Source organism: Lipotes vexillifer, unplaced genomic scaffold (genome assembly GCF_000442215.2).
Source record: "Lipotes vexillifer unplaced genomic scaffold, Lipotes_vexillifer_v1.1 scaffold395, whole genome shotgun sequence".
Classification (NCBI taxonomy): domain Eukaryota; kingdom Metazoa; phylum Chordata; class Mammalia; order Artiodactyla; family Lipotidae; genus Lipotes; species Lipotes vexillifer.
The window spans coordinates 8,969,170-8,989,632 of record NW_006797390.1 but is presented as its reverse complement, the minus strand read 5'-3'; the positions used below and the strand labels follow the sequence as shown (position 1 = coordinate 8,989,632).

The 20,463-nt window shown below is 52.4% G+C and overlaps 1 protein-coding gene across 1 annotated transcript in view; it reads left to right on the top strand.

Annotated features, from left to right (window-relative positions):
* The first annotated feature begins 2,222 nt into the window (after positions 1–2,222).
* The window catches only part of ADA2 (adenosine deaminase 2), a 23,991-nt gene continuing 5,750 nt past the window's right edge, over positions 2,223–20,463 (top strand). The window contains 6 exon segments of the mRNA XM_007469485.1: positions 2,223–2,535; positions 4,279–4,504; positions 5,624–5,723; positions 5,726–5,836; positions 18,737–18,864; positions 20,206–20,296. Of these exon segments, the coding sequence (XP_007469547.1) occupies positions 2,223–2,535; positions 4,279–4,504; positions 5,624–5,723; positions 5,726–5,836; positions 18,737–18,864; positions 20,206–20,296 (969 nt within the window).

The window sequence follows — 20,463 nt, the reverse complement described above, 5'->3', positions numbered from 1 at the left end:
TTTGTAGAGCTTTTATGCGCCTTCTTTTTTTTTTTAGAAATTTATTTATTTTTTATTTTATTTATTTTTGGCTGTGTTGGGTCTTCGTTGCTGCACACAGGCTTTTCTCTAGTTGTGGCGAGCGGGGGCTACTCTTTGTTGCGGTGCGCGCGGGCTTCTCATTGCGGTGGCTTCTCTTGTTGCGGAGCACGGGCTCTAGGCACACGGGCTTCAGTAGTTGTGGCGCGCGGGCTCAGTAGTTGTGGCTCATGGGCTCTAGAGCGCAGGCTCAGTAGTTGTGGTGCACGGGCTTAGTTGCTCCGTGGCATGTGGGATCTTCCGGGACGAGGGCTAGAACCCATGTCCCCTGCGTTGGCAGGCGGACCCTTAACTCCTGTGCCACCAGGGAAGCCCCTACGCGCCTTCTTCTAAAAGGGAGGGAGGACATGAAGTGGGCGTGTGGACGGGATGACCCCTTCTCTGTGCGGCTGGCTGCTCCTGACCTGCGCTGGACACACTTCGGTCTGGCCGGCGGGGAGGAGCCCCTGGGTGCTGGGCACACAGATGCTCCGGGGTCCTTGGAGAGGACAGAGTGGGAGGTTTGGGGGTGGCGGCCCTTGTTAAATGTCATTGGGAGAGGGAACAAGGGGCGGGCCGTTAGTGGAGGATGTTAGGGGGCTGGATGGCTCCGTGATGGGGATGCACACACGTCACTGTCCTTCTGCCTGGACATTTCAGCTTTGCCAAACACTGTCAACCGAGGAGAGATTTTAGGACCTGATGAAGTGGCAGGGATTCTCCGAAAGCCCAGCTCTCGGATTCGGGGTCCAGCCCTGCCACGCTGCCGTCCCAGTGGATGACCATCTGGTTCCTTCTGAAAATCTTCCCCTGCGTCTCCCGCTGTGGTCCGGTATAATCATTGAATAAATACCTAGAATAATTGAGAGCCATCCCTGGAAAGGACCTTGGCCAATGTGTCCTGATGACGACCAGACTTTCCAGTTTTGTTGTATTGCTGTACCTCTATTTACTTAACATTTTTCTTTAAATTAACTGCTTGAAGCTTTTTATTCCACCTGAACAGGGATGACACATGTATCACACTTTGAGAACCACTGACGTCGTCCAATTCACCCTTTTCTGCAGGTGAGGAAACAGACCCACAGTCATGAAGTGATTTGCCCAAAGTCTCACCAAGACGTGCTAATTTGGGGCTGGGCCTGGGGTCGCCCCATTTACGGTTTTGATTCTTTCTGGTAGAAAGCATCATACTCTCATGTGTGCAGAAACGATTCCTAAATGTGGCTCCAGCGGTTGGCCCAGGTCAGGGTCCGCCCGCACCAGCCGGGGCACTTCCTTCCCTCTTCCCTCAAATCCCTGCTCACTGGAGGCCTGGAAGCTCCTGGAATCTTCGATGCTAATATTCTGAAATGGCAGGAGCACATGTCGCTGTTGAGTGACTGTGCTGGGTGCCTGGCAGGTCCTGCCAACGCCGGCGGTGGGGGCAGGTCTTCAATTCTGGGACAATTTCTTATAGTATTTATTTCCTTTTTTTCTCCCATCTATTTTTTCTTTTTCCTTCTGAAATGTCTGTTATTTGGGTGTCGGATTTCCTGAACCAATATTCTTCTCTGCTATTTTTGTCCTACTTTCTAAAAGCTTCTCTTCAGTTCCATCTTTTAATATTGCTCGTCAATGTTTCAAATTTCAGCATTCATGTTTTTAATTTCTGAAAGCTCGTTTTGTTTATGTTTTACACAGCCCTGTTCCTGTTTTAGGGACACATAACTTTTCTCATCTCTGTAAAGATATTAACTATGGTTCTTCTGGGCTTTCTTTCGTTTCCTGTGCTAGTTCCTTCTCTGTGTTATTTTTTAAGTTCCTTTGTTATGTTGGAGCCTTTCTTCATAAGCCTCGTGATCCTCTGCTCTCCGGTTGTATTTAAAACTGAAACACTAAAAATCCGATTTCAGTGTCTTCCTGTGCATGTGAGCAGGGCTCGCGGGGGACAAGCCCTGGTCTGTGAGGCCTCGTGATGAGCTTTTATGTGGGGAACCCCCCCTTGTCTGTACCCAGAGGCCTCTTCTCTGGGATCTCAGAGAAGCAGAAGCGTCGTGTACATGCTGCCTCCTGGTCATCTGAGTATAGGATGGGAGGAGGGCAGTCCAGCTTCAACACTAAAACCTTCAGCCTCCCCCCTTCCCAAGTCTCCAGCAGAGCGATTTCCTCTTCCAGGCATCCCAATGTCTGTGTCAGGGCGGCCAGCCCTGTCCACGCTGCTGCTGGCCGTGGCCATGTCTTCTTTCCGCTCGGCCACATCCGGAGACGAAGCACGAAACCGGCTGTTGATGAGAGAGAAGATGATGCGTATCGGGGGGCCGCTGGTGCTGAAGCAGGAGGAGGAGCTGGCCAACCAGAGGCTCGGGGCCCTCAAGGAGGCTGAGATGCAGGAGGCCCTGTGGGCGGGGAGCATCCCACCCAGCATGCACTTCTTCCAAGCCAAGAGCCTCATTGAGAAAAGTGCAGTGTTCAACATCCTGAAAAAGATGCCAAAAGGTAGGTGTGTCTAGAGGCGACGGTTCTGGGCTCCTGGGGACACAGGACGGACTAAACCGGAGCCGGTGGTTCTTGTTTCGAGTGGAGCCCAGACTCCACTGGGGCGCTGAGCCCTAGTCCTTGCTGGTGGACTGGTGGCTGCCGTCCACCCTGAAACCGAAACGCTGGCTCCGAGGGGACTCGGCCTCAGACAGATGGCAGGGAGGGGGCTTGGACATCACCGGGCATCCCTGGCGGGGCTGGAAGTCTGTAAGAACCCTGTCCCTCCCTGCATACGTTCTTCTAGCCTTTCCGGGGGCTAAGTTACTGAAGAGGACGCGTCCTGGGTAAACAACACGTTTCTAGTTCTTCGTTGCTACTGTCCACTGGGAAAAATGCACAACGTGAGAGCTGGGAGTTAAGTTTTATTTGGGGCAAAATGAGGACTATAGCCCGGGAGACGGCATTTCAGAGAGCTCTGAGGAGCTGCTCCAGAGAGGTAGGGGGAAGGTCAGTACCTACGTGATTTTGGTGAAGGGGGAGTCCATGCAATCAAGCACATGTTTTTGGGTTTTTTTTGCGGTATGCGGGCCTCTCACTGCTGTGGCCTCTCCAGTTGTGGAGCACAGGCTCCGGACGCGCAGGCTCAGCGGCCATGGCTCACGGGCCCAGCTGCTCCGCGGCATGTGGGATCTTCCCGGACCGGGGCACGAACCCGTGTCCCCTGCATCGGCAGGCGGACTCTCAACCACTGCGCCACCAGGGAAACCCTAGGCACATGTTTTTTGCAGGCGGTTTCTGCTAGTCACCAGGAGCAGATGTCACCAAGAAGGATCTTAGTGTTTTTGTAAATAAGAGGAGTTCATTTTTCCCAGAGCACAGAGGGCCTCATTTCTGATCTCCACCCTGAACTCCTTTCAGGGGGTGTCGAAGGTCAGCAGCTGCAGCGGCTCATGATGTAATCCTTGTAGAGGTAGATGGCAAGTGCCAATTTGCAGGTGACGCTACTGTATAAACGCATTGCTGTGAACAGTAGAACAATCAGGATCCTGAACACGTAACTTGCAGCTGCAAGCTTTCTATACTTTTTTTTTAGTATTATAGAGATTAAAAAATGTAAAAACTGTGAGGTTGTAAAGCAGCCTCCCTGTTTAGAGAGGGGACACGCCAGAGCTCGCACAGCGGGTCACCTGCCAGGGGGCCAGTGTCCAGGCCAGGTGCTCAGACGCAGCTGGAGGGCAGAGGGGGTGAACCCTGAGCCTCGAGTCAGTGTAAGGTCTGAAGGAGGCCAGAAGCTGCAGGGCTCGGCAGGAAGCAGGAGGTGGGCAGGCCGCATGTGGGGTGATGCGGAACAGGATGGGGGACTCAGGGACCCTGGGTGAACAGGCTGGCGTGGGTGGGTGGGGGTGGTCTTCTCACGCCCCTCACGCTGCACTGGGCCCGGAGGACTCATCTGGGGGTCAGGCTCCCCATGGGAGCTGGAAGCCAATAGACGGAGCCCAGCTTTCTGATTGCAAACCCGCCTGCGGCCTCTTGGATGAGATCACCCAGGGCTCCTGCTGGTGAGGGACGGAGTCAAGGAGCCAGGAGGCCGGGCCACCCCGGGACGAGGCCGCCACAGAGGGAAGGGCCCCGTGTCCCCAAGAACGTGGCCCCATAGAAAGCCGTGCCCCTCTCGTCCACCTCTGCTGGGCTCTCGGCCCCGAGCCCCGGGGTCCGGCCTCTGCTGCCCTCGCCTCACCCCACCCGCCCCTCCCCCTGCAGGGGCTGCTTTACATGTCCACGACTTCAGCGTAGTCAGCGTGGACTGGCTGGTGAGAAACGCCACCTACAGGCCCCACTGCTATTTCTGCCTCACCCCGAGGGGGACCCCGCAGTTCAGATTTGCTCGCTCGACTCCCCCCACCCTGAACACAACAGAATGTCCCGAGTGGGTTTTGCTGGAGAAGTTTCGAAAGGGGCTGCCGAACATCACCGAGTTTGACCACAGGTGGGTGGTGGTTCGGGAAGAACCCGTCTCGCACCTGCGCAGGTGGGGTTGGCGTGTGCGCTGTTCCCGTGGGACAGACCCTTCTAGAAACACCTGGCGTTTAAAAAGTCAGGAGGCCTTTTCTCTTAACTTTATGGGATCCTTTGCTTCACCAAGGCATTCAACACCTTCCCCATCTGCAGCAAGTTCCTGGTACGTTTAAAACCCGATTTGACCAGTGACACTGCTGCTGCACCGAACGGGATTTGTCTGGACCCTCAGTAAGGCCGGAGACAAGGGGATTCCCAGCTCCTGGAGCCAAGAGGGCCCAGGATGGATGAAACAGCCTGAAAACATGATGGCCAGCTTCCTGACAGACTTGTATACAAATATTATAATAACTATTCTAATCGTAGAACCATCTACAGAGGACTTTCTTGAGGTATTTCCTTGATGAGTAAGAAAATGCAGCTCAGCCTGCATTTTAAGGAGGTTGCCTAAGGCCACACAGCTGGTAAACGGCTGATCAGGGAAGTAACCTGTGTCCTGTACTGCCAAGTCCACAACTATTTCCATGGGACCTCGGGCTTGAGTTTGCTGGGGCTGCCACAATGGAATACCACAGACGGGGTGGCTTAAAGAATACCAATGTATTTTCTCACAGTTCTGGAAGCTGGGAGTCCAAGATCAAGGTGTGGGCAGGTTTCTCCAAGGCCTCTCTCCTGGGCTGGCAGATGGCCGCCTTCTCACTGTGCGTGCACCCCTGGGGTCTCGGACACCAGCCCTACTGGGTCAGGGCTCCACCCTTACGACCTCATTTAACCTTAATTACCTTCTGAAAGTCCTCATCTCACATTGGGAATTAGGGTTTCAGCATATGAATTTTGGGGACACGATTCAGTGCATAGCACCCTCCAAGGAGAGCTTGGTCTGAGATGTCCATTCAGTGGGGTCAGCCTGGCTAAGAGGCCAAGGGGGACAGCAGAGCCTGGCTGGTGGGAGCATCCTGCCAGGTGTCTCCTGGGGAGCACTTGGAGGTCCCAAGGTGGGGGGCCTCCATCAGGGAGCCTGGGCAGGAGTCCTACAGGCCGGGGTTGACAGCCTGCAGCAAGCCTCTGCCCAGCCTTTGTATCCTGACAGCCTGCTGAGGAATTTCACTCTGATGACCGAGAACCCCCAGGCGACTTATGCAAACCAAGACGTGGTCTGGGCCAAGTTCGAGACCATCTTCTTAGCGATCGCGCGGGCCTCGTGAGCTACGCCCCGGTATTCAGAGACTACATCTCCCAGGGCCTGGAGGAGTTCTACCAGGACAATGTGCTGTACCTGGAGCTCAGAGCCATGCTGTACCCGGTGAGTCCATCTCTGCTCAGGCTGGACTCTCTGTTCTCACCCTGTAGGGCTTCACGGGCTCCCCACCCTGTGCTGCACAGGACCGAGGGCCGGCTTCACTCCCAAGGGGCCTGGTGACTTTCCGGCGGCCATGTGAGCAAAAAGCCCTGGGCGGGCTCTGCAAAACTGGGCATGTGCTCCTCACTGCCCGTCACCTCCCTTCCCTCGTGATCCCCACGGCCCAGCTCCCCCCAGACGCACAGGGCCTGCTGATGCCTGGGCACCTGCCCTGGACTCTGGGCAGTGCCTCGTGCCCAGACCATCCTTGACCGTCTCCTTTCCTATCCAAATGCGCTACTGTGAGTCCCACAGGACGGTGCCCTTGGTGCAAGGCCCACTGAGCCTTTCATCTGGTAAATGGGTCTAGTTGCAGGTAGAGTGAGGTCTGGTCAGTTCCTGAGGGCCCTCTCTGTGGAGCACGGAGTCTTCTATGGGCAACAGAGACATTTGATTTGACTTTGAGGAAGAAAGGTCAAAGAGAAAAAAAAGGAAAAGATTGAGAAGAGTCCAAAAGTATCCCAAAGCGTCAAAATATTAACAAATCGCTCACTAGGACCTTGTATGTTGGCCAGAAGCAAAGGGTGATGGGGTCTCAGGTACCTGAGACGGACCGACCTCAGCTTTGCAGACCTGAGCTGGGGGAGGCAGCGGGGTGGCTGGGGCTCCAGGCTGGGGAGGCGTCCCACAAGGAGCCCGGGCGGGCCAAGTGCTGCCGTGAGAGGACCCTTCTGGTGGGTATGGAAGAGGACTTTCCTGAGGACTTTTGGGGGGAGGTGGGGATTGGGGGTTGAGGGAGTAGCCGAGGTACTGGAAGGCTCTTCCAGTACCTTTAGGGGGCTCACAAGAGTGTGTGCATTGCGCTGTAGGGGAGCACACTCGCCCCCAAAAGTGTCACTTTGGCAAGTGGATTATTTGGGGCTGAAACAATCAAGGCCCAAAAGACTGGGGAAGAGCCTCTGACCTTCCCCCTAAGTGACGAAAAGCACTAAAGGGCCTGTTCTCAGCATAGAGCCGCACCAGAGTCTCTGCAGAAAATACGGCTGGGTGTGGTCGGGGGACCCCTCAGGGCCTGGACACCAGAGTCCACTCTGTCCCACTGTCCCTGCTGGCCCAGCGAACATGTGTTTCCCAAACACTTGCTTTTCATCACCCTGTGAATTGCCTTCCTCCCCTTTGAAGTCCCAAACCCCTACCCCCAACATCCTCTTTTGTCTTGAGCTGAAGATGGTATTTAAGGTGAGGGCTTCAGCCATTTGGGTGAGTGGCTCAGTCTTCCTGGGTCTCTCCCACGTAGAGCTGTTATTAAACTTTTGCTAGATTTTCTCCTGTTAATCTGTCTCATGTCAGTTTAATTCTCAGACCAGCCAGAACCTCGAAGGGTAGATGGAAATGTCTCCCCCTACACCCCGACTGTTGGCCAGTTGGCCTAGGCAGCTGGATTCAACTTCACTGGCTGGACACCCCTGGCCCCAGTCTCCTGCATCTCAGAGATCCTGGCAGAAGGTGAGAATCCTTATCCTGTCAGTTTGCTGGATCTCTGCCTGCAGGGGCTTTTGGAAACAGGAGTGGTAAGAGTCCTTTTTCTCTTTTCTAAAATAAGATTAGCAGGAGAAAATATTTGTGGAGCTAGCTCTTGGGCCTTAGGGCCTCTGCGCCAGTGAATTTGGAAGAGAGCTCTGGGCTTGTGAATCCTTTTCCTCCCAGAGATGGTCGCTGTTTTTCTGTGTTTCTGTCTTTTGTGTCATAAGGAGGAAAACCATTGGTCTGATTGGTTTGACTTTTTTCTTGTTCTATGTCTTGAGAGTTTGGCCTCAGCACCAGTGAGAAAACTTCTCTGGTCCTGCCGTCTGGAAGGAGCAGGCACCAGGGCATTTGGTGACCAGTCGGATAGACTGGGATTTCTAGCTGTCACCTCTGGTCGGAAGCACAGGCCACACCTGGGCTTGCAACCAGCGTCCTTGTCCGACTGTGCCGGCTCCCCGGGGGTTTGTCACAAGGGGTCTCCGTCCACAGGGGTCCTCTGTCATCTCAACCTTCACGGCCGCCTTTGCTTCCTTAGACCATCCTTGGGGGCGAACTTTCTGGAGCTTGTGAGGCTGTGTCCTTTGCACTCTCCCGCGACACCTCTTTTGTTCATGGTTAAGCCACAGAAAGCCTTATGGTGTGAGTTGGTATTACGACCTTACTGTCAATGGCCAGAGGATGGATACTTTGAACTGGAAAAACTTCTAAATTGGTAAATTTTTTAGAGACCTCTCCTTGTAAACACCTGTTTTATTGGTACCAATGTTAAGACCAAAAGGTTACCTTAACTCAAATGAACAAAATGGTTTGGGAAGCCGTATGGAATTCAGTGTCCTAGCTTCGCCTCGTGGGTCTTACAGATGCTAATAAAAACGGTCCATTAATTAACAAGGGAGCGAGAAGAACGGTGAAGTCGGGACTCTTTCCGACAAGGTAGACATCTGTAAAGGGTTATTAAGGGGAGAGTCGCAGGACTGGTCCCAGCAGTGTGGGAATCTATAGGTGGTTATTAAGAAATGGGATGAAGGGCTGCCCTGGTGGCGCAGCGGTTGAGAGTCCGCCTGCCGATGCAGGGGACGCGGGTTCGTGCCCCGGTCCGGGAGGATCCCACGTGCTGCGGAGCGGCTGGGCCCGTGAACCGTGGCCGCTGAGCCTGCACGTCCGGAGCCTGCGCTCCGCAACGGGAGAGGCCACGGCGGTGAGAGGCCCGCGTACCGCAAAAAGTTGAGATGTGCTGTGCGTAGACACACCTAATTTCGGAAGACATTACAAAAAAAAAAAAAAAAAGGGATGAATACAATGGACATTGATGGGATTGAAACAAAGGTTTTGATAAGAGCACTACCCAAGGCTGGGTGGGCCAAAGGGACCCCCCACCAGCATCCCCCAACATGAAAGGGCCCCAAACAAGTCCTTTCTCTTTCCCCCAGTTTGGAGAAATTTAAAGGCCAGGACGCAAAGGTGACACCTAATAAGCCGACCTGCACTCCCAAGGGCAACAGTCAGGCTGATTAACCAAGTTAAAGATTGACAGGAGGGCCTGGGTCCCTGGGATGGACTCTGCACTGGGGACCCAAGGCCTTTGACAAAGGAGGGTGGAGGGAACTTCCCCTGACCCCTCGATGCGGGAGCCCCAGGAGCTGTGGCACCAAGACCGCTCTTGGAGCCGAGTTGGGATGTGAGGGTAGACAAGGTTTATAAAGCTTGGAATGTTTGAGGAGTGTTTGATGGGAAGAGATGTGATGTCCAGCTGAGAGCGCTTCCCCGACAGTATCCAAACTGGTCTATCCATTCATCCAAATTATTGAGTGTGCCAAGGCCTTGCCACACTCAGTAATTTGAACTGACTTCAAGGGTGGCACTATTTTGGTTTTGTTACCATATTCCGTGGTCTTTATTGGCTCAGAAATTTTACTGTTTGTACACCCAGAAGTAAAAGGGCTCCAGAGGACTGACACACATTGACCAAAGTCATAAGAGACAGATGTATACACAAGAAAGTCAGAATGCAGTTTTCAGAGAAAATTATCAATCAGACCGGTCACGTATGCTTCCCCATCAGTAAATTCTCTCTTGAAGACAATTTTTTTTAATTGAAATATAATTGATTTACAATGTTGTGCCAGTCTCTGCTGTACAGCAAAGTGACTCTGTTTTACACATATATACATTCTTTTTTTTTTTTGCAGTACGCGGGGCTCTCACGGTTGTGGCCTCTCCCGTTGCGGAGCACAGGCTCCGGACGCGCAGGCTCAGCGGCCATGGCTCACGGGCCCAGCCGCTCCGCGGCATGTGGGATCTTCCCGGACCGGGGCACGAACCCGTGTCCCCTGCATCGGCAGGCGGACTCTCAACCACTGCGCCACCAGGAAAGCCCCAACATTCTTTTTTTTTTTGAGTATAACTGCTTTGCAATGTTGTGTTAGTTTCTGCCGCACAGTGAAGTGCATCAGCCATACACAAACACACATCCCCTCCCTCTTGGACCTCCCCACTGCCATCCCACCCGACTAGGCCATCACAGAGCACCAAGCTGAGCTCCCTGTGCTAAGCAAGTTCCCTTTAGCTATCTATTTCACACATGGCAGTGTATTTATGTACATTCTTTTTTTAATACTCTTTTCCATTGTGGTTTATCCCAGGAGACTGGATATAGTTCCCTGTGCTCTACAGTGGGCCCTTGTTGTCTATCCATTCTAAAGGTAACAGTTTGCATCTCCCAGCCCAACCCCAAACTTCCCGTCCATCCCTCCCCCGCCCCACCATGGCGACCACAAGTCTGCTCTCTACGTCTGTGAGTCTGTTTCTGTTTTGTAGGTAGGTTCATTTGTGCCATATTTTAGATTCCACATATAAGTGATATCATATGGTATTTGTCTTTCTCTTTCTGACTTACTTCACTTAGTATGATCATCTCTAGTTGCAACCACGTTGCTGCAAATGGCATTATTTCGTTCTTTTTATGACTCATATTCCACTGTATATATGTACCACATCTTTATCCATTCATCTGTTGATGGACATTTAGGTTGTTTCCATGTTTTGGCTATTGTGAATAGTGCTGCTATGACCATAGGGGTGCGTGTATCTTTTTGAGTTATAGTTTTGTCCGGGTATATGCCCAGGAGTGGGATTGCTGGATCATATGGTAGCTCTATTTTTAGTTTTCTGAGGAACCTCCATACTGTTCTCCATAGTGGCTGCACCAACATACATTCCCACCAACAGCGGAGGAGGGTCCCCTTTTCTCCCCACCCTCTCCAGCATTTGTTATTTTTAGACTTTTTAATATGACCATTCTGACTGGTGTGAGGTGGTACCTCATTGTAGTTTTGATTTGTATTTCGCTAATAATTAGCAATGTTGAGCCTCTCTTCATGTGCCTCCTGGCCATCTGCATGTCTTCTTTGGAGAAATGTCTATTAAAATCTTCTGCCCATTTTTCGATTGGGTTGTTTGTTTTTTTGCCGTTGAACTGTATGAGCTGTTTGTATACTTTGGAGATTAAGCCTTTGTCAGGTACATCATTTGCAAATATTTTCTCCCATTCCGTAGGTTGTCTTTTTGGGTTTTTTATGGTTTCCTTGGTTGTGCAAAAGCTTATTAAGTTTGATTAGGTTCCATTTGTTTATTTTTGTTTTTATTTCTATTGCCTTGGGTTGAAGGCAAATCTTAACTTCTCCAGAAGCCAAACTATCTGATATTTTTGCATTCGGAGTCTAATTTTTAAATCCTGGGTGGGATCCCTAAACTGACTCTATTGCCCTAGTTTGACTTGAAGGGTTGGGGGACCCTGTCGTGGAGGCTGCTCCAGCCCTGAGAACCCGTCCTTCCCGTCCTGAGTCGGGGCCCCCTTTCCCCCACTTCCAGGTCTCTACTCTCCTGTGTATCCTGGATGACTCCCTTTTCCTGGGATATGTTCACACCTCCTTGAGGTCGGCCCAGGTGAGGGTGTGCATCTCCACCAGGATCTGGTGATGGTTTGCCGGTTTAATGCTGAGCACAGACCTGCAGACCTATTTCTGATTCTTGGGAAGTGGGAGTGGGCCTGACCTCGGCCCCCAGGATAGTCTTCGTCAGCCTTGTGAGCAGAGTCAATAAGTCCTGGGTACAAACGATCCTTTCAAAAGAAAAGAGAGGGTCCAGTCCCCCTTCTACTAGGAAAGAGATGAGCTGGCCCTGGACTAGCCCCTGTAGGGCGGAGGACAGCGCATCTCCCAGAGCCATTAGTCCCCTGTTTGGCCTGAAATCCTTTCCTTCACCCAGCCTGGGCCCCGCCCCCTAAGCCCATACACCTCTGGAGTCTGGTTTAAGCCCTGCCTCCACCACCACCACCACCGCCCACCCCCGGACCTTCTTGGGACTGGCTTCCTGTCCTTGAATCCCCGTGTGTCTGTCAGCCCTGGTTTCCCAGCTAGGGAAATGACTGTGAGTCATTTCAGACCCGGGGTGGGAGGTGTACATGGGGCTAAGTTGGAGGTGCTCTTTGGACCCTGACCTCCCAGGGTCCCAAAGCTTGGGTCTTGGGTTGGGCTAGGAAGCTGCCGAGTTAACTAGCCAAACACCCCTGTCCCCCGCGCCCCTTGGTTCCAATGCAGATGATCTGACCCAGGCCACACTTCAAGACCTTTTGAAAGCATTTTATCTGCATGGTCTCCTTTGAGCCTCACAACCTGCACTTTGCAGATGTGGAAACTGAGGCTCGGAAAGGTCAAAGGGCCTGACCCAGGCCATGTGGGCAGTAAGCAGGGACGGGACAGGGGCCGGGGTGCTGGGCTTTGAGAAACCCTGTGGGGCTACACGCATCTCAAAAGGAGCTCCCCGATGGGCTTCCGGCCCGGGGGTGTCGCTTCCTGTGGGCACATCCTGGCAGCTTTCGCAGGGTGGGGAGTGGGAGGGAGGCCTCCCCTTGGGGAGGGGCCTTGGGCTCCTTAGGGGGAATGGGAGAGGAGGGGGACAGGTGCGGAGCGAGGGTCTGAGCCCCTGGGGAGGTATTTGGGGAACTGCAAGGAATTGGGCTTTGTTTTCCCCCCCTCCCCCCTCACGCCCCTTGGGGACACTTGGCTCTGGGGTCTGCCCTGGGGACCTGCCCAGCTAGCCTCTCTCCCCACCTCCTCCGGCACCCAGCCAGGGCTCCCTGAAGGTGGAGGGCGGCTGGGATGTGGGCTGGGGTGAAGGCTGAGGGGGATGGGATTTGCTGTTTGCTCTGGTCTGACCCTGGAACAAAGGGCCCTTGCAGTCCGGAGTCTTTGCCTAACGCCCCCTTAGCCAGAGTAGGGGAGCCATCAACACATTAACAACTAAAAACGTCTGCCCTGGAATTCTTTTCTGAGCCCCCTGCCTCCCCCTCCTTGCCTGTGGGGCTAATTCAGGGCCTGGGATGCTGTTGATGGACTATGCCACTGCCCAGCCTCCTATTGTGTCACTAATGCTCCATCACAAAGGCCACTCACCCGTAGCAACAGTTGCTAGGCGGGTCTGAGCTCCAGGGCCCCATCCCCGCCCCCTCGGCCGGAATCGGAGACTCAGACTGGGTCGGGCCAGCCTTCCGAGAGGAGCTCCCAGGGGATTATGCACAGGAGCTAGCCCAGCTGGCATTTACCCGTGGGCGGTCTCGGGGGGGACACGTCGGGGGCGAGGGAGCTCCGGATGGTCGTTCGCGGACGGCTTCCTGGATGCTGTCACTTGTGTAACCAGCGGTCCCACTGCTCCCCCTACCCACTCCCAGGGTTTTGTCCTGGATTCTTAGCAGAATCCTTCATTAGAAACTCCACCTGGTTTTTGCTCTAGTGACCCGTGTTTCACGTCATTGGTGTTGCTCTGCGGAATCCTGATGGCCGCACTTTCCTACTACGTGGCGCTGTGATCGTGCTCTTAACAAGGCTGTGAAATCGACAAAAACGGTAGATCTTCAGCCTAGAGGTACATTATCACATGAGAGTCACCTGGGCGAGTTTAAAAAACCAGGTTCTACCCCCCAGAATTTAATTAATCCGGGGTGGGATCCAGGCATTTTCTCCTCACTGGGTGGTTGGAGACTTGGAGACAGCGCCCCTCCACCGCGATGCCGTCGACCCCCAGCCCCCCACTCCAGCCAGGGAGCCTCAAAATCCTCATCTGTAAAATAAGACCTACCTAACAGTGCAGCTTTGAGGATTAAATGAGATTGATGGAAAGCTCTTGGCATATGCCTGCCTCGTAGCTGAAGCTCAGTTCATGCTTTTGAAGTGAATCCGGCTCTAGAAGTGCAAGCTGGTTGCGTTCGGACGTAGAGCTTCTGAGTCCTAGTTTCTGGTCTGACACAAGCTAGTCGTGTGACCTTAAGCAGCGCTGCCCCCAGCTTGCCTTTCTGTTCCTTCAGCTTCAAACACTTCAATTCCATAGCATCACAGACAACGGGAACTTGTAGGCTTGTACTAGTTTATGAAAGTAGTGTATGTAGTTTGAATAGCTTCCCCACAAATATACACTGCCTCGAGTAAACTGCGAGATTTGAGATAATCTAAATTGAGTCCAATGTGTTTTTAATCCAAGGGGGCTTTTTATAGGGACATAGCCGCTTTTGTTCCCCTGAGCCTCAGATGAATGACAGACCCCTTCTTGCACTTACAGGTTGTTACATTCTTAGATGGTAACTCATCTTCCTAGGACAGCTGCAGATTTGAGTTGTTTTTCTGCCTCTGGCGATAGGTTGCTGATAACAGCACGCTATTACTAGTTATCATTTCTTTTTTAAAAATTGTATTAGGGTATAGTTGCTTTACAACGTTGTGTTAGTTTCTGCTGTATAATGAAGTGAATCAGCCATAGGTATACACATACCCTCTCCGTCTTGGACCTCCCTCCCGCGCCCCCCATCCCACCCATCTAGTTTGTCACAGAGCGATAAGCTGAGCTCCCTGTGCTATACAGCAGGTTCCCACTAGCTATCTTTTTTACAGGTCGTCGTGTATTTATGTCAAACCTAATCTCCCAGTTTATCCCACACCCCTTCCCCCACTTTGTTCACATGTCCATTCTCTACGTCTCCTGCAAATAGGTTCATCTGTACCATTTTTCTAGATTCCACATATGTGTGTTAATATACGATATTAGTTTTTCTCCTTCTGACTTAACTTCACTCTGTATGACAGACTCTAGGTCCATCCATGTCTCTACAAATGACCCAATTTTGTTCCTTTTTATGGCTGAGTAGTATTCCATTATATATATATGTCCCACATCTTTATTCATTCATCTGTTGATGGCCATTTAGGTTGCTTCCATGTCCTGGCTATTGTAAATAGAGCTGCAGTGAACATTGGTGTGCACGTATCTTTTCAAATTGTGGTTTTCTCAGGGTATATGCCCAGTTGTGGGAGTGCTATGTTATTATGGAGAACAATATGGAGGTTCTTTTAAAAACTAAAAATAGGGGTTTCCCTACGGGGTGCAGTGGTTAAGAATCCACCTGCCAGTGCAGGGGACACAGGTTCGAGCCCTGGTCTGGGAAGATCCCACATGCTGCGGAGCAGCTAAGCCTGTGAGCCACAGCTACTGAGCCCGAGTGCCACAACTACTGAAGCCCACGCACCTAGAGCCCGTGCTCTGCAACAAGAGAAGCCGCTGCAATGAGAAGCCCGCGCACCGCAACTAAGAGTAGTCTCTGCTCACTACAACTAGACAAAGCCCACGCACAGTGATGAAGACCTAACGCAGCCAAAAAGAAATAAATTTATTTTTTAAAACCCCTAAAAATAGAACTACCATATGACCTAGTTATAATTTCTGAGTGCTTTACAAATATTAACTGATTTGATCCTTGCAACGAGCCTCTGAGGTGTGATTGGTTTGGAATACGTGGTAGCTCACTGGAGCCTGAACCCAGAAGGCTGATCACAACCTCAAACCAGCTGAGAACTTTCCTCTGAGGCTTGGCTTCAGAGCCTGTTCTAAGTGCACCAGTGTGGCTGTGAGGGGCTGCAGGTCTCACCTGGAAAGGGTCTCCTGGAAAGTGGGGGGCTCTTGCGCTTTCAGATTCCCATCTTGGTGCTCCCATCAAGGCTGCAGTTTCTTGGGCAGAGGCTGGAGGCCAGAGGGGCATGAGCTCGGGGCCTGGGCGGCCCCAGGGGAGACTTACTGGGGTGGCAGAAGACCAGGAAATGCTCTGGATGCGGCTTCAGTGTCTGCCCTTGTGGCTCTCCGTGCCACGGGAACTAGCAGTGGGACCGCTGACAGAATCCATGAGTGGGAACCACCCTGAGTGCATCAGGCCTCTGTGGCACCTTTTGTGTAGCCATGCAGACTCGATTAACCTGCCAGGGATCTTCCTTTAGGCAGAATATCATGTGTTGATCTATATATTTAAGTTTCTTTCTTTTGTCTCCTGTGCCCCTCCAACATCCATCTATCCACCCATCCCCTAAAACGTGCCGCGTGGGGCTTACTTTTTTTTTTTTTTTGGCCGCACTGTGCAGCAGGCAGGATTAGTTCCCCAACCAGGGATGGAGCCCACGGCCCCTGCAGTGGAAGCACGGAGTCCAAACCACTGGACTGCGAGGAAAAACCTAGCACTTTTTTTTTAAATTGAACTATAGTTGGTTTACAATGTTGTATTAGTTTCAGATGTACAGCAAAGTGATTCAGTTACACACATATATATGTATCTATTCTTTTTCAGATTCTTTTCCATTATAGGTTATTACAAGGTATTGAGTATAGCTCCCTGTGCTGTACAGTAAGCCCTGTCTTAGTATTTTTAAAGCTGCAAGTAGGGATTTTCCTGGTGGTCCAGTCGTGCTTCCACTACAGGGGGTGCATTTTCTATCCTGGGTTGGGGAACTAAAAAAAAAAAAAGAAAAAGGTGCAAGTAGACAGCACTCTTCTTAGGTTAAAGCTCGTTTCTGGAGCTGCTCCTCTGGTCCTAGGAGAGGAGGTGGGAAGGTCAAGCGACATGGACCCAGCTCTCAGGGATCTCCGACCCAGTTGGGGTGTCTGGACAGGTGACTTGTAATGACGGAGCAGTCAAGGCACGGGGCAGAATTCTGTCCTTCCCTTCTGCAAATCAGGTGGGTGATGCCAAGATGACGTCAGCTAATAATTTTGGGTTGAGTTAATACAATGGTTCTCAAACTTTTACTCACAAAATCTTTGAGGATCCTAAAGGGCTTTTGTTTATGTGGATTCTATCTACTATATCCTGTATAATGTCACCAGTATTAGAAACTAAAACTGAGAAATTTTCAAAGTACAAGCCTACACAATTACACCATCTATTTTGTGTCAGAGCAATATTGCCATTTATGATGCAGCTTCTGGAAAATTCTGTACACTCTGAGAGAATTAGAGTGAAAAAGAAAACATCTCAACATTTTTATGAAGAGAGTTTTGAATTTGTAGACTTTGCAAAAGTCTCTCAGCGGCTCCCTATCCTTCAAGAACTGCTGGAGTACAGCATCAAAGATTTGAAGATTCTAACAGAATGCCTTGATCAGTAACAGGAAAAGCATTCTTTTAAAAAATCCTTTGGGGACTTCCCTGGTGGTGCAGTGGTTAAGAATCCACCTGCCAATGCAAGGGACATGGGTTCGAGCCCTGGTCCGGGAAGATCCCATATGCCGTGGAGCAACTAAGCCCCTGCACCACAACTACTGAGCCTGCCCTCTAGAGCCTGCGAACCACAGCTACTGAGCCTGCGTGCCACAACTACTGAAGCCCACGCACCTAGAGCCCGTGCTCTGCAACAAGAGAAGCCACTGCAATGAGAAGCCCACGCACTGCAACGAAGAGTAGCCCCCGCTCGCCACAACTACAGAAAGCCCGCGTGCAGCAACGAAGACCCAACGCAGCCAAAAAAAAAAATCCACAAAACTTTGTAAGTAGGAAAGGAAGAAAGTAAGTTTCCTTTACCTTCTTATGTTCTGTTCTTGGGATGTGCAAATTAAACTGACAAAAGCAGGGCTTCCCTAGTGGCAGAGTGGTTAAGAATCCGCCTGCCAATGCAGGGGACATGGGTTCGAGCCCTGGTCCGGGAAGATCACACATACCGCGGAGCAACTAAGCCCATGCACCACAACTACCAAGTCTGTGCTCTAGAGCCTGCAAGCTGTGTGCCACAACTACTGAAGCCCACGTTCCCAGAGCCCGTGCTCCACAACAAGAGAAGCCACCGCAATGAGAAGCCTGCGCACCACAAGGAAGAGTAGCCCTTGCTCGCTGCAACTAAAGAAAGCCCACGCGCAGCAACAAAGACCAAACACAGCCAAAAATAAATAAATAAATTTATTTAAAAAATAAAATAAACTGACAAAAGCCACATTAACAGGAGAAAAGGCATAGAAATTTTATTTGATGTCAACGTTTAATTTTTATGTGCATGGAGACCTTCATAGAACAGAAGTGAAGACCCAAAGAAGTGGATAGACCAGGTTCTTATACACTACAGTACTTTAACAAATGGTGAGAAATTGTGGAAAAGCAATAAGACAAAGGAAAAGAGGTTTGGGCTTCCAGGTGCAGTAAATTGTGGGGAGGTAAGTGTATGGGGGAACTAAGAGAAGACGGGTTATTTTAGTGAGGTTCGTCTGTTCAGATCCAGCTTGGAGCCCAGTTGAACTGGGCTGAAGGAGCCCAGTTTCTGTCTGCAGTGATAAGGGCTGTTCTCCCGGAATGGGAGCTGGAAGGGGGCGCCTTCACAGACAGAAATATATGTCCTGCTCTGAGGCAGAAAGGAGGGCACAGAGCTCTGTCTGCTTTTGTGCTTCTTAATTGCCTTTAGCTCAAAATAATCCTTGTGTAAAAGTGGGATCTTTGGGGCTAGCACATTCTGATACCCTTCAGGACCCCCAGAGATGGACAAGCAAAAAGCCTGCTCTTCCCCACTGCATGTTTTCTTTTGTCTCACCTACTGTGCACCCCTGGCTCTTCGCACTCTGCCCCTGACCATTTCACCCTTGGTGTCCCTAGTGGCTTGGCCACCTCACGGGTCCCCCGCCTCGGGGTGGGAGAGTGGGGAGATGAAGTGGGTCCTTGGAACACCCTTTCTGGCTTGTGTCCTGTTCTCAGCTGGCCTGTTCCTCATTCGCTGCACAAACGCTTACTGAGCACCGACCATGTGCCAGGCACTGTTCTAGGTGCCAGGACCCAGCCCTGAACAAGAGGCAGACATCCCAGCCTCGTGGCACCAAAGAACATTATCCCACTTGGGGCTGGGACTTCTGATCAATCTCAGAGGCTGTCACAAGCACTGAACAAGGAAATCACAGAGTCCAACCTAGTTTTGGAGACTGTTGGCAGTTGGGACTGGAGATCTGCTCTGCTCAGCTCTGACATCTGGTCGGGACCATGCTTCCCTCGCAGGTGTATGAACTGAACGGGACGGTCTACAGCCCAGAGTGATCGGTGAGGTTGTACGAAGAGGTGGCTCGTAATTTTGCAAAAGAGCATCCTGGGTTTATTGGAATCAAACTCATTTATTAGGATCACAGGTGAGAGCGAGCACGGCTGAAGCTGAAGGAGCTAGGAGACGGGGTGGGGGTGGGGTGGGGGTGGGGGAGGGGCTGGGAGGCTGGGGCCAGAGACCCTGGGGGACTCCATGTGCCGTAGCGGGAGTGCAGAATCCACTCTGAAATCACGACCAGGCTGGAATGAAGAACTGTGGCAACTTTCCAGATCATTCCAGGCTGTGACCCACACTGGCCTGGGTCATCAGTTACGGGTTTAGTGTTTTTGCCTGAATGTTTTTTGCTTCAATCTGCGGCCGGGTTCTGCCTCACGGCAGCCACGTCTGTGTGAGACCTCTGGGAGCTGCAAAGAAAGACTCGCCCTTGCCCCAAGCAAGAGAAGGAAGCCTACAGTGGAATTCGGATTTTACCGAGGAAGGGTCTCCCTTTTGTCAAAAAGCAGCCAGTCTGGACAGTCGGTGCCCTGTCCAGCTGGAGGGCTTGGGAAGGGCAGACCCCGCCTGCTCAGCCTCCCACCGGGGGAGGTGGAAGGGCAGTCAGACCTCCGTGGAGACCCCTCCCGTCCTGGTGAGACTTGGGGCCGCCGGAGCTGGTGGGCCAGGGTGGAGCTGGCAGTGGTGGACGGTGGAGGCTCCCGGGGGCCGGTGTCAGGAGCGCGGCTGCACGGCGTCCCCTTGGCACTTGGGACGGAGGCAGCTGCTCCCGGTGCAGAGGAGGGACGGGCAGGTGTGGGGCTCACAGAGCCAGGGATGGAACAAGTGGGCCGACGCCTCGGCCCCATCATGGACTTGCACCTTTTCTCTTTGTGCTTCCGTGGTGTCGCTCCCACCTTTTCCCTGCCCTGGGCTGGAAGGGAGAGATGTGCGGGGGAGAAGAGACCTTTGGTCGTGTGGTTTCTGCAGTGCCCGGGCCTTGCTGACGGGACCAGGGCCCAGGCTCAGCTGCCCTGGCAGGGACTGGGTGGCTTGTGGTGGTTCACAGGTGCCCAGGGAGCAGTGGGCTGGGCACATCCAGGACCATCCTCTCAGGGATGCGGGGCAAGTTTCGGGCATGGCCGCTTTGCTTCAGCCAAATGCAGACAAATAAAACTGCATTATTTGTTTTGACCCCGTGGGTCCCCGTCCCCACTGGCTTTCCAGAGCCTACGCTCTCTGTGGACCCCGCCGGAGTCCTTGACAGGATGGATTTGGGCAGAATTTCTCCGTGATGTGGCACTTGGGGGGCACAACAGCCTGGATGGGGCAGGGTCGTGTGGGAAGGGCGGCAGGGTGCCCTGGACAAGGCCAGAGTGGCCGTGAGGGGCGCTCACTACACCCACTGGCCCCAAGGAGCCTGCGCCCGAGCTTCTCTCCATCTCTCCCGCAGGTCCAAAGATGCGTCCACCATCACGAAATCCATCCAGACAGCCATGGAACTTCGAGCCAAGTTCCCCGGGATGGTGGCGGGGTTTGACCTGGTAATGGGCCCAGCCCAAAGCCCTCCGGGAAGAGCTGGGTGGCCGGCACCACTGAGACCCTCCCTCGGGGCCTGGGGGGGGAAGGGAGAGCAGAAACGTTCAGAAAAAGGCTAGAAAGGGAAGCTCCAGAACAAGGAAGGGCCAGGATGAGGGGCTGCCCCCCCCCC